General features: G+C 36.3%; 1 protein-coding gene across 11 annotated transcripts in view; it reads right to left on the reverse strand.

Annotated features, from left to right (window-relative positions):
- Positions 1-12,934, reverse strand: part of KDM4C (lysine demethylase 4C) — a 411,074-nt gene that overhangs the window by 150,634 nt on the left and 247,506 nt on the right. For all 11 annotated transcript variants that reach the window (XM_086415154.1, XM_086415158.1, XM_086415157.1 and 8 more), the window contains 3 exons: positions 9,488-9,669; positions 7,365-7,578; positions 5,361-5,437 (listed from right to left, as the gene is read on the reverse strand). In XM_086415154.1, the coding sequence (XP_086271280.1) occupies positions 5,361-5,437; positions 7,365-7,578; positions 9,488-9,669 (473 nt within the window). The remainder of the gene's footprint in view (positions 1-5,360; positions 5,438-7,364; positions 7,579-9,487; positions 9,670-12,934) is intronic.

Here is a 12,934-nt window from a genome sequence, read left to right on the forward strand (position 1 = left end):
ATATAACATTCAAATAAAAATATTTAAATAAATTTTTCTAAATTAAGAGTAAAGGGATATATTGAAATAAAAAGAAATCCCGAAGATAATACATAATGCATAATATGCATTATCCAGAAGATAATGCATATTGCATAATCCAAATAAAATTACAGTAAGGCCTTGAAGTCACTTTTTTTAAAAAATGAAAGTTTCCTTGAGCATATAAAAATTACACTGATCCAGCCAATAATTACCAAAGTCACTTCAACTCCTGTACTTTTCTGTAACTCATCACCTTTGATCAGGTTAAGAAGTACAAAAACAAATTTAGATTTCATGAAGGTGCCCAATTCTTAAGGAAAACTAATTAAAGCAAAATGGAAATACAAAACAACACAGAATCAAAGGATTTCAGGGTCAGAAGAGGCCTTAGATAGTTGTCTCTAATCGAACCTTCTCATTACATTGCTTTTAAATCTTCCTCTAATTAAGATTTTAGATTTCAGGTATGTGAGTTACTATGTCTACCCTGCCTTGCCCTGCAAGAATTATATAAGGTAATTTAAAAAGCTCCCTAGTAAGACATAGCACAAAAGACACTGGAAATTTTCACTGACATTGAAAAACAACAGCACTGGCTTAAAGCTACCATGGACAGAAGACTGACAACTCATGATTTGTCAAAGTCATAAACCTGAGTATGACACAACTTTCCATGATATAAATTACCAATCTTCCCATGAAATTTCCACTCCCATTTACACCACTAAAACAAAACCTCACATTCCCCCTACCTCAAAAGAAACATCCAAATTTCCTGGAGAGAAACAACCACCAAAGAGCTATACTATCCCTAAAGTTTAACCTCTTAACCTGCTTATAGTTTGTTTTTTAGAAAATTCAATAATATAAATCCTTTAGAAGATAGCACAGAAAATCCTTCTGTGGTTATTAGCATACTACCTCTTAATACTCTACAGAGTATTAAGCACATGAATTATTACTGTTTAGGATAAAAGTATTCAGGTTATCAGTTCAATCCACACATTTAACTAACATCCTCCTTCATAATTAGAAGTGAAGCTCTAACACAGAATTCAGGTATTTCACAGAAATACTCAGAATTTTAAAAAATTTTCAAAGTAGGAATAAAAAAGAAAATGGTGGAGGGAAAAAACTTGAAAGAAAGCAATACATATTCAGCATTTTTACAGTGCGAATATTATGTTTTTAATTAGTGGTAACTTACTATAAAATGGAAGCTGATGAACAGATTAGATATAAACTCTAGTAATTTAGGTCAAAAGTAATTAGATACAAATTAAGACTCAAAATAACTAGAAGCACATTCCAGAATCAGAGTGTTGACATTCAACACCTAAAAACAGAACTTGGTAATATTTAGAATATGCTCTTAAAGTGCTACTATAATGAAGGAGTACAAACTGCTCCAAAATGAATCACATAGTCACAAAAGAGCTGGAAACAAAAGAGAGCTGCAAATAAAACATTCTAATAAAGCTGGGTTATAAGCTTAACATTTATTACATAAATACATGTACAGCTTCCATACAGGTCTATTTATCTGAGCAGTACTGAAATATGACAAACAGGCACAGAGCAATGATATTTAATTAGAACTATGAGAGCTACAACCTTATGTCACAAAAGACAGGTATTTGGGGAATTTCTTAACTGTTTCATTTTGTTTCACTTGAATTTGGGCTTAGAGCCAGGATTCTAGAATCCAAGTTAGGGTGTAATTCAAAATTTGTAAGTCATCTCTTTCTCTACTATATATAGTTAAGGCTGCAATACAGCCTTTTGTTTCTCATTTTAATTGATACAAGTGGATAAAGTAAAAAAAAAGTAGCAAAATCAAATACACTGAGGACTAAACCAAGACTTCCAGAAATGATGAGAATGCTGAAGGTCACAGATAAAAGCTCTATAAGTTCAGAAATGATCCAACAGTACACCAGGTATTAGGAGTATTATAGAGAAATGAGACAAAGTTCTGGTCTTCAGTTACTGAAAAGCGAGCAGAGCAGTTTGGCCCACATGACTTCCATTCCTTAGAACTGGTAAATAAAAAGACAGCTGGTCTGTGAACACTAATTCCAGCACATCCGCAACTACTAACCCCAACTACCTGTTAATGTACGACTTCAGTTAGTTAGCTAGTTATTCATTTATTTATGGCCAGGATTTGCTGAAATAAACCTTATGATGCCTTTACTTTGAAAGTGTAAATAGTTGATACTTACTTATATAATATAGTTACTATTATAGTTTCCCTCTTTTTCTCCTGTTTTATTGAAATATAATTGACTTATTGTATAAGTTTAAGTTGTACAATGTGACAATATGATATATCTCTATATTGAGAAATCATCACTATAATAAGGTTAGTTAACACATCCATCACCTCACATTAAATACCTTTGTGTGTGTGTGTGTGTGTGGTGAGAACATTTAAGATCTACTTTCTTGGCAACTTTCAAGTATCTAATAAAGCACTGTTAACTATAGTCATCATGCTGTACATTACACCCTCAGAATGTATTTGTAATTGAAGTATATACTCTTTGACACCTTCACTCATTTCCCTCGTTCCCTCAGCCCATGGCAATTACCAATCTATGCTCTGTATCTATGAGTTCAGGTTTGTATTTCTGTTGTTGTTGCTTTGCTTTTTTTTTAATTCCACATGTAAATGGAAAGCATACAGTATTTGTCTATTTTTGACTTATTCCACTTAGCATAACACCCTCCAGTTTCACCCACATTGTAGCAAGAGAATTTCCTTTTCTTATGGCTGAATAATAATCATTGTACATATGTGTGCATGTGTGAATGTGTTTGTGTGTGTGTGTGTATAGAGACACTTTTTTTTATCCATTTGTCCATCAACAGGTACTCTTTTTAACCTTTAATTTTTATTTTTTGATCTTTAAAAAATAGAACTACCACATACGATTCCCACACACACCTTATGAAAATAAATATAAGGTTTCAGGTACTCTCTTCTTACCTCTAAGATTTTCAAAGCAATAATCATTAAAGGAAATATAATTAACTGAAACAATCACATTTGTTGTATAAACACATATCTCAAGCAAAATATGTTACTGGAGTCATTTGTATTCATGATGAATAAGCCTTACTTTCACAAACTATGTTTAAAACAGAAAATCCCAGGAAATACTTAGTAATCAAGAGTTAGTGAACTAAAAGCCAGGATTGAAATATCATTTGACTTCAGCCACACTGTTAAGATTTCCATTAGGTTCTTTTAGAGCTTCCATCCAAAAGGAGATCAGCGCTCCTCTGGAACCTAAAACTGACAGTATGAGATTGGTTCCTAAGAAGACAAGTCTAAGTGTACTTCCCAAATGCAACCATTCCAGCCACAAAACCCAAGAATCATACTTAAGTGCTTAGTAAAATATAAATATTGCAACACACAATGCCATACTAAATAAGGGTGTTAAGGCCAGAATATACTTCTCTGCAATGCTTAAAATGAAATTCAATTATTTCTCAAGAGAAAAATTTAGAAATAGAGCTTCATGGACAACGTTCACTCAGAATGGATAAACTGAAAAATAATAATAATAATGATAATTGGCCCATTGTGAATTTAGATCATTTCCAATTAGAGCTAAGAAATTATGCAGGTCTGAAAAAAATCAATGCAAAGTTGTATTCAAGAGCTCCTGTCTTTATCGCAAATTAAGAGAGATTTACATGGTGTCAAAGGCACGCTGTATTTTCTCAGGGTACAGAGAGGTTAAGATTAATAGAAATATGCTTTAAATCAGTTGCAGAGAGTGATTAATCTAAGTATTTCCTTCTGAAGACATGCTAAAGGAAAACAACATAATTGCTAAGAAGCAGTCTTGGAATCAGGGTGGATGACTGAGGCCTAGCCCTGGCACTGCCATGCAAAGGACAATGGTACCTTGGGGTAACAGGACTGCTCGGTGTGTGAGCATGGAGCCAAGCAGTAACTGCAGATGGAACAGAGAATTCTTCATGCCTTGGTGAATTGAATTACAGTAGCTCTAAATTCTAAATCTACACTTCAGGGTGAAAGAGGGGACATCATCAACAAAACTGACTCTACAAGACTTTGCTTTGGCTCATATAATACGAATAGAACCAGCATGGTAAACAAGACCTGAATACATATATTACAGCAGGACTTCCTGGCTGTTTTACAGATGCTGTGCAGTTATACAGTTTTTGTTAATGTAATGATCAACCAAATGAAGTATCACAATGTTATCTGGGCCAACTAATGGAAAGAATTCTTAAGTTGGAGATATTACCTCTAATATCACATAGATCAGATTATCTGGACTATAAAAATGGTCCATATTTTCCCCTGCTTTCCCCTCACTATCCGAAGTGAATGCCAGCAATAAAATCATACAGAAAGTCACTCTTACAGATGCCTTTAATTTATAGTTACCATATGTCTATTTCCACACTGAGAGCTAAACATACATAATCATGACATAAATTTTCATCATGCAAAACATGGTCTTTACATTCCGCCTCAGGGTTTTAACTTTGGCTGCAAGTAAATCTAATCCATTGTCATTAGAGATCATTAAGGAATAAAGCAAAGGCTACTACTATAATCAAAATGAAGCTGAGCATCTGTTATGAGATCAAGAATGAGGGACACAGTCTTGAGATCTGACCGGTCTCCAACTTCAACAACGTTCTGATACATCTTGAAAGAGAATTTTTAAGAAAAATTAAGGCAACACATAATCAAACTGTAAAATGAGTGAACTGGTAGATTAATGGAATGGAGTGCAATGCTTGGGTGTAAGCTAAAGTTTCTATAGTATCTTCAGGGAAAACAATTTAGGTGAAGAGAAATCTGTGTTTCCCAAACAGAGAATAATTTGGTGTTGTAGTTTCTGTCTCAAGTTCACAGCAATGTTTAGCACAAAACACTTTAAAATTTGCTAAAGTATGAATGTATAAATGAATAAACAGGGAAGAGCTACGCTAGTGGAATAGTTGTGAATGAGCATGGTTTCCTCAGAGGTCCCTAGGGATTCCTATCTTCACTGTCACTCAGAATACTTATTTTCTAGAACTGCAAAACTGAGCTGGGAAAGAACGTGAAGCAGTATTTTGGACATGCTCTAAAAAACTGCTAGTCTCTGTAGGTTCCTGAGGAGAGGGTGATCTCTAGAAATGTATTTAACATTTCCACAGTAGATACAGAGATACTCAGTAGGATGATTTGGAAAGAGAAGACTAGAAAAACAGGGAAGGGTGAAACTGCACACAAAAGTACATGTACCACTAGATTTAAACGGACCCACAATGGACGGAATGAATAAGCCACTTACTGCTGTCCATGCATTTCTCTTGCACCGGGCACATAGCCATCCATCACAGATCTCATGAGAAGGGATTCCATAACAACCTACAAAATAATAGTATGGATCCATTAATTAAGCCTTTTGTATTTTGTGAATATGACACATTTTAGCCACTGAATAAATAAAATCAGAGCAACAACCTACCATACCATTTTTGATTCTCATTGCTTAGAACAAAACATAAACAAGGCTGGCTCAGAGACACTTTTGGTTCTCACACCTTATACCTAACAGGATATCACTGCCAGGAAGCATGAGAGTAGGCATCTAAACAGTTAGCAATGCTCACACTAGTTATCATAAAGAATACTAATGATAGTACTTGAATGGGCAATAATAAAATCTCTAAACTTTCAGGTCTAGTCCTTTACTCATATAAAACATATTTCAAAGTAAGCTGCAATTTATGAAGCAAAGTTTGGAGAAATTTTAAAATGGTACAGTAAATAAACCTTAACAAAATATTTCTGAACATAAAAGTATATGCATAAAATTAATGTAATTTAAAACTACACTTCAAAAATTACATTTAATTAGCTTTAATTTCAGTGATACGGACAAAGGATACACAATTCATGGCTGGTGATGAAGAGATATGTTCGATTTTACTTGTCTATTCAGTACATGCCTGACTCAACAATTTAAAGAGATGGCTGATGATGTAATTACATGATATATGTAGCAATTATATGGCTCCAACAAACATGTGTTACTCTGGCTTCCTGAAAAAAGAGGGCTTTGAAATGAATAGAATTTAAAGAAGTAATTTTTAATATCAAATTTCTATAAAATTTGACTTGGGAAGGGAAAATAACAGAAATGTAATTACCCAAAGAAAAGCCTATAATAGTTAAGCAAGATCATAAAATGTTTAGTTCAAGCACATGTTCATAAAATATTATGGCTAAGTTGCACAGTTAGTGCATTCTGGAGTCAAGATTAAATCCTAACTTGTTTGTAAAATGATGCTATGCCTCTCATATACATATAACTGTGTAGAGTGTGTGAGTGAGTAAGTGAGTGAGAGTGTGTGTGTGTGTGTGTGTGTGTACTGAGTGTCTTACAGACTGATGAAGTAAATAAGAAGTTTAATATAATTATATTTCAAACACATGTTCAAATCCCGTGGGGAAGCTGAAAGTATCTAATAAATAAATGCTTGATAGCCAGGCAATTTGAACCTTAATATAAGACTGGTATTACTGTGGGGTAAATACAGAATGTAATACATATATCATAAATCATTCATACCACATTGACAGACTCACACCACACCTAAGAAGGTTAATAAAACATGTGACTTGGTAAGAGCTTGAATACTAAAATGCTTTAAAATACAATTGCAATGTATAACTGATCCATTTTAGATTTATACATTTTAGAGGGTTTAGATGACAGATTAACCTATAAAAATGTATTTGCCATTAACGCAATTATGTAAAAATAGCAAATTGAGACAGGTATAGAGCCTAACGATCTCAGTCCTGGGGGAAAACTCGAAGGACTGTTTTCCCCAAAATGAAGATCTCCCTACTCTTACAAAGAATAAAATTTTAACTCAGGAATTAAATTTAACAACAATTCCCCAAATCACCAAAAGAATACTCATTCTTTTTAAAACTTACAAAGGAAAATAGTGATGAATCAACATAAGAGACTAAAATTAAGGTTTTATAAACTATATCTTAAGTAAAATTCAAGCATGTGAAAGGAGTCCCGTGGTGACTCCACATGGGGACCCCAAAAAAACAAACCATCAGACCTGTTCTCCACTGATACCACATAAAATACAAGAAAGGACGATTATACCTTTCATACTTTCATTAGAAGAAATATGAGAAAGAATGATCTAATCATTAATGATGCCAATAGTTCACTGTGATAGATTTGACAGGCTGCAGAGGGGTGAGAAATAAAGACTATGTGAAGCACTAAAAAAGCCAGTGATTAATGACTGATAGACTCATTTACTTGCATGAACCCGTACGCGACACTTTGCACAGGAAATCAGAAGGCTTGTTCCATCCTCTTCCAGGAAGGCATTAGGTGGAGAATATTCTATATTTTCTTCACTATAAATAAAACACATCTCTGGAATGAGGGGCTTAGTCTTTCCTCCTGAAGTCACCACTTCATCTAATTTTGTCTCCCATCTAGAATCATTTTCTTCATTGCTGCTATCTGGCTGAAAAACACAATATTTGCAAATGAGCAAAAAATACAGAAAGGAGCTCAAATCACTTGCTTTGGATAGATCCAAGAAAAGCTATTTCATTTACTAATTTTTCACTTCTGTATTGTTTCTTCTTGTCCTTGTCCTCCAACTATCACCTCTGCTCCCCAGGTTCCCATCCAGAAGCTAAGCTGTAGGAACAAAAGCAGATTCTATATGTCCACTATTACAGAAAGAGATGGGCTACTAAAATTATGTTCTTATAGACAAAGTTCATGAGAAGCAATGATCCTTCCGATGAACTTTTTTTGCTTCTTTATTTGCACTAGGTTAATAGATCTGATTTCATTTACTGAAGAATCTTACCTGGTTACACCTGAAGGAGAATCTTCAAAGACCTCAGTTTTAATTTCTATGACAGTATTTAGAGAGTTTTTGAAGGTTTTTGTCTCATCACAAAGTTTTAAAACAGCAAGACAGAAACATCTAGCAAATGACATCAGATAAGGCATAATCTGCAAACAAAATTGTCACCTCTGACCAAAATATAAGATATTCATTGTTTATTTGAATATGATTAATGAACTAACTTATCCCAGAAACCTTATGTTAATAAATTTCCCCAAATCTTATACTTTTAGTTGGAATTTTTTTAATCATTAGGGAAATATGCAGGCAGATTATGATACAGAAATAAGAATCAAAACAAAGGTAAATTTTTCAAGAAAACATAGAAATTTAACAATGGGAAATAAAAATAAAGTTAATCACTCCCTAATGTTTCATTCAGATGAATGAATGAACTACTTCCTCTATTTACAAAGTTCTGAGAATATGGCACATTATGCATTTTTATGCTCTGAAATGTCTGAACAGAATTACTTCATGTGGAACTTTAAGAACAATGTGATCTTGAATAGAATATTTCTGATTCTATTAGTGAAAATATAATCCAGAACACAATATTCACAACAATACACTTTATAATATTGTATATTAAAATGGACCTAGTAGTTCTACCCTTGCTGCTGCTGCTGCTAAGTCGCTTCAGTCGTGTCTGACTCTGTGTGACCCCATAGACGGCGGCCCACCAGGCTCCGCCATCCCTGGGACTCTCCAGGCAAGAACACTGGAGTGGGTTGTCATTTCCTTCTCCAATGCATGAAAGTGAAAAGTAAAAGTGAAGTCGCTGTCATGTCTGACTCTTAGCGACCCCATGGACTGCAGCCCACCAAGGCTCCTCCATCCATGGGATTTTCCAGGCAAGAGTACTGGAGTGGGGTGCCATTGCCTTCTCCGAGTTCTACCCTTACCAGATTCCTAAAGATCATTTTGTTTGTGTTAGTGCTGAAGAATGTGGCCCTCTGTGATCTAAGATGCTTTTGGCATAACATATATGACATGACATCTGAAAATAATACCAAGAATAGCTGGCTGATGGGGATAAACTGGACAATTTGGTTTGCACTGAGTCCTGCTGTGTCTTTTGCATGTTCTACATGGAAAGATGAAGAGAGGTATTTCAAATGTGAGCCCAGAGCTGACATTTATATGATTGAGAGTAATATTTTCAAACATAAAGCAGAGACTAGGTCTAAGTTCTCTCTCTGCAAGCTTCTACTATTTTGAAGCTGTAAGGTCTGTGTTTCTTGGTCAAGTGGGTAGAAAGAAAGGTTGGAATTAACCGTTGACTGAAATAAATTAAGACATTCAAAAATAATAAAGCACTGTTAAAGAAAAGTCTCTCAAGTGGCACGCAGGAATTCTGTTTGATGCTCTATGATGGTCATTAGCTACAGAAGAACTAATGTTTTCTTCACTGTGTGCATACTAACTACAATGATTCACCTGTGTTTTTACAGCCACACAGAAAGTGCTACAGTGAAAAGAAACGTGGGCAGGGGCCCCTCCCGCCAGCTACCTTGTAGTAGGGCATGAGCAGAGCACAAATGGCGCAGTGTGGCTCCATTCTGCCCATGGCTGTGTTATACTCTTGCTCGGCCACAAAGTTTGGGGACTTCGTCTGCCAAAGGTGAACCAGAGGCTTTGCCCAAGACTCGGTTTCTTCCACTTCTTCCTCAATCGATGGAACCTCAGGCAAATCTGAAGAGAAAGGGCATGAAAACAAAGTGAGCAGGGTCAGTTCAGTTCGGTTCAGTTGCTCAGTCGTGTCCGACTCTTTTGCGACCCCATGAACCACAGCACACCAGGCCTCCCTGTCCATCACAAACTCCCAGAGTCTACCCAAACCCATGTCCATTGAGTCAGCGATGCCATCCAACCATCTCATCCTCTGTCGTCCCCTTCTCCTCCTGCCAGCAATCTTTCCCAGCATCAGGGTCTATTCCAATGAGTCAGCTCTTCGCATCAGGTGGCCAAAGTATTGCATTTCAGCTTCAACATTAGTCTTTCCAATGAATACCCAGGACTGATCTCCTTGAGGATGGACTGGTTGGATCTCCTTGCAGTCCAGGGGACTCTTAAGAGTCTTCTCCAACACCACAGTTCAAAAGCATCAATTCTTCGGCACTCAGCTTTCTTTATAGTCCAACTCTCACATGCATACATGACTACTGGAAAAACCATAGCCTTGACTAGATAGACTTTGTTGACAAAGTAATGTCTCTGCTTTTGAATATGCTGTCTAGGTTGGTCATAACTTTCCTTCCAAGGAGTAAGTGTCTTTTAATTTCATGGCTACAATCAACATCTGCAGTGATTTTAGAGCCCCCAAAAATAAAGTCAGCCACTGTTTCCACTGTTTCCCCATCTATTTGCCATGAATGGGACCGGATGCCATGATCTTCGTTTTCTGAATGTTGAGCTTTAAGCCAACTTTTTCACTCTCCACTTTCACTTTCATCAAGAGGCTCTTTAGTTCTTCTTCACTTTCTGCCATAAGGGTGGTGTCATCTGCATATCTGAGGTTATTGATATTTCTCCCAGCAATCTTGATTCCAGCTTGTGCTTCTTCCAGCCCAGTGTTTCTCATGATGTACTCTGCATAGAAGTTAAATAAACAGGGTGACAATATACAGCCTTGACGAACTCCTTTTCCTATTTGGAACCAGTCTGTTGTTCCATGTGCAGTTCTAACTGTTGCTTCCTGACCTGCATACAGGTTTTTCAAGAGGCAGGTCAGGTGGTCTGGTATTCCCATCTCCTTCATAATTTTCCACAGTTTATTGTGATCCACACAGTTAAAGGCTTTGGCATAGTCAATAAAGCAGAAATAGACATTTTTCTGGAACTCTCTTTTTTGATGATCCAGCAGATGTTGGCAATTTGACTTGTGAAGTCAAGTGTGCCTTAGTAAACATCATTATGAACAAAGCTAGTGGAAGTGATGGAATGCCAGTGGAGCTATTTCAAATCCTAAAAGATGATGCTGTGAAAGTGCTACATTCAATATGTCAGCAAATTTGGAAAACTCATCAGTGGCCACACGACTGGAAAAGGTCAGTTTTCATTCCAGTCCCAAAGAAAAGCAATGCCAGAGAATGTTCACACTACCACATAATTGAACTCATCTCACACGCTAGTAAAGTAATGCTCAAAATTCTCCAAGCCAGGCTTCAGCAATACATGAACTGTGAGCAGGGTACTCAGGGAAAAACAATTACGTTGATCATAAAAGACGCACACATTCCAAAGTACCTGTGATATTAATGTCGGAGTGGAAACCAGAAATGAAATTGGCATCCTCCTCATCATCGAGCACTACCTCTGATTTGAGAGCCAGACAAACCAACCCACTTTCCACACCTTCCCTATCCTCACCCCTCCTCTCAGCTCCACAACTTCTTGTTTCTTGTGCTACCCTGATACCTCCCAGGGTAAGAGTTTTAATATGTGCAAGATTATCTTTCAGCTAGCACAGGAATTCACTAGCCACTATCTGCCTTACCAATATTTTTAGTTCCCTGGCCTAATACAGCAGATGATTTAATTTAAAATTATTAATTTTATTTCACTTAATTAACTTTTATTCAAAATTCATGACAAATACCATTTATAGACTGACTATTGTGTGCCAAGCAATATAGTACCATTACATGGATATAAAAGACAATACCTAAGCCAAATCTCATTTGTTCAATATGATTCCCCAGAGGGTCAAATCTCTTTAAGTATGTGTATCTGTTAACATGAAAAGGGCAGAGATCCATTCCACAAAAATATCATCTTACAAAATTTTACAGAAGGCCAGAAAAATACAAAAAGATATAATAGGTTATGAGAAGAAATTCCTCACGCTTATAGCAGAGGACAGTGTATCAAAACAATGGCAGCAATCACAGCTACATCTAGTACTTAATGTTCACAGCTGTGACACACTCTAGACTTCCTCTGCAGTAGCTGTCTCAGTGCTGCTAATAAATACTGTAAAGCAATGTCTTCAAGTCCCAGAAGGGGTATTCCCATGATCTAAAGAGCTCCTGCCCTTGCCCTGGTGACTCACCTGTGTTAAAAAAAAAAGTCAAAGTGGATTTGCTGAAGTGGAAAAGTAGGAAGGGCTAAATGAGGCTGAAAATAACTCTAAAAACATCAAATGCCAACTGAAGCAAAACGGAACAATCCTGTTCCTGTTTCTGTGGTGGTGGTGGTATTATCCTTATTATTACTATTATACACAATAGAAATGCTTAACGTTCAGTCAGGGACAATGTTTGAAACAAAACTAAGAACCTCTGCCTACATTTGAAATAAAAGTAATTTGATGCTAAATGTTTCCACCTCTGTTTCCTTGTAATATATAACAGCAGATTTACTGTGAAGAGTAAACTTTGACAAATCAAAGATGTGAGTAAAAGTTAACTAGGAACTTGAAATAACATTGCATTTAATGACCAATATACACTAAACATGAGAGCTAAACAAGCAAGCAAAATCCTTGGGCTTGAATAACTTGGATTCCACTTACTGGTTCACAATAAATTTATCACATCACTTGTTTTATTATAAAAGACCGAAATTAACAAGATGAATGATGCTCTTATTCATTCATTTCGACTTGGTTGATATGATGCGTTCTCAAAATAGTTTTAGGGATGAAGAAAATACTATTTAATTCCTAAAAGCCTTGGGAAAATGAACAAGAAGTAGGAGAACAATTCTCAACAATGGAGCCAGAGAACAGGCCTCTGGCAAGACTTATCTAGGGCAGCCTGACACACCTTGACACACTCAAACTGACCTGGTGGAAGACCCTGCTCCACAGCTGTCCATCTCCCAAATCAGGTCATACTCTAGCCCAAAGAGCATCTGTCTTCTGTTTGGATGCTCTCTGGGCCACAGTATGCAGAGAACACCATAACTATGGAATCCTGCGAATTAAGAGCTGCCTGGCAATGACGCTATGCAGCCC

This window comes from Bos grunniens, chromosome 8 (assembly GCF_055505025.1).
Source record: "Bos grunniens cultivar Pamir isolate PY7600 chromosome 8, Bosgru_T2T1.0, whole genome shotgun sequence".
Lineage (NCBI taxonomy): Eukaryota > Metazoa > Chordata > Mammalia > Artiodactyla > Bovidae > Bos > Bos grunniens.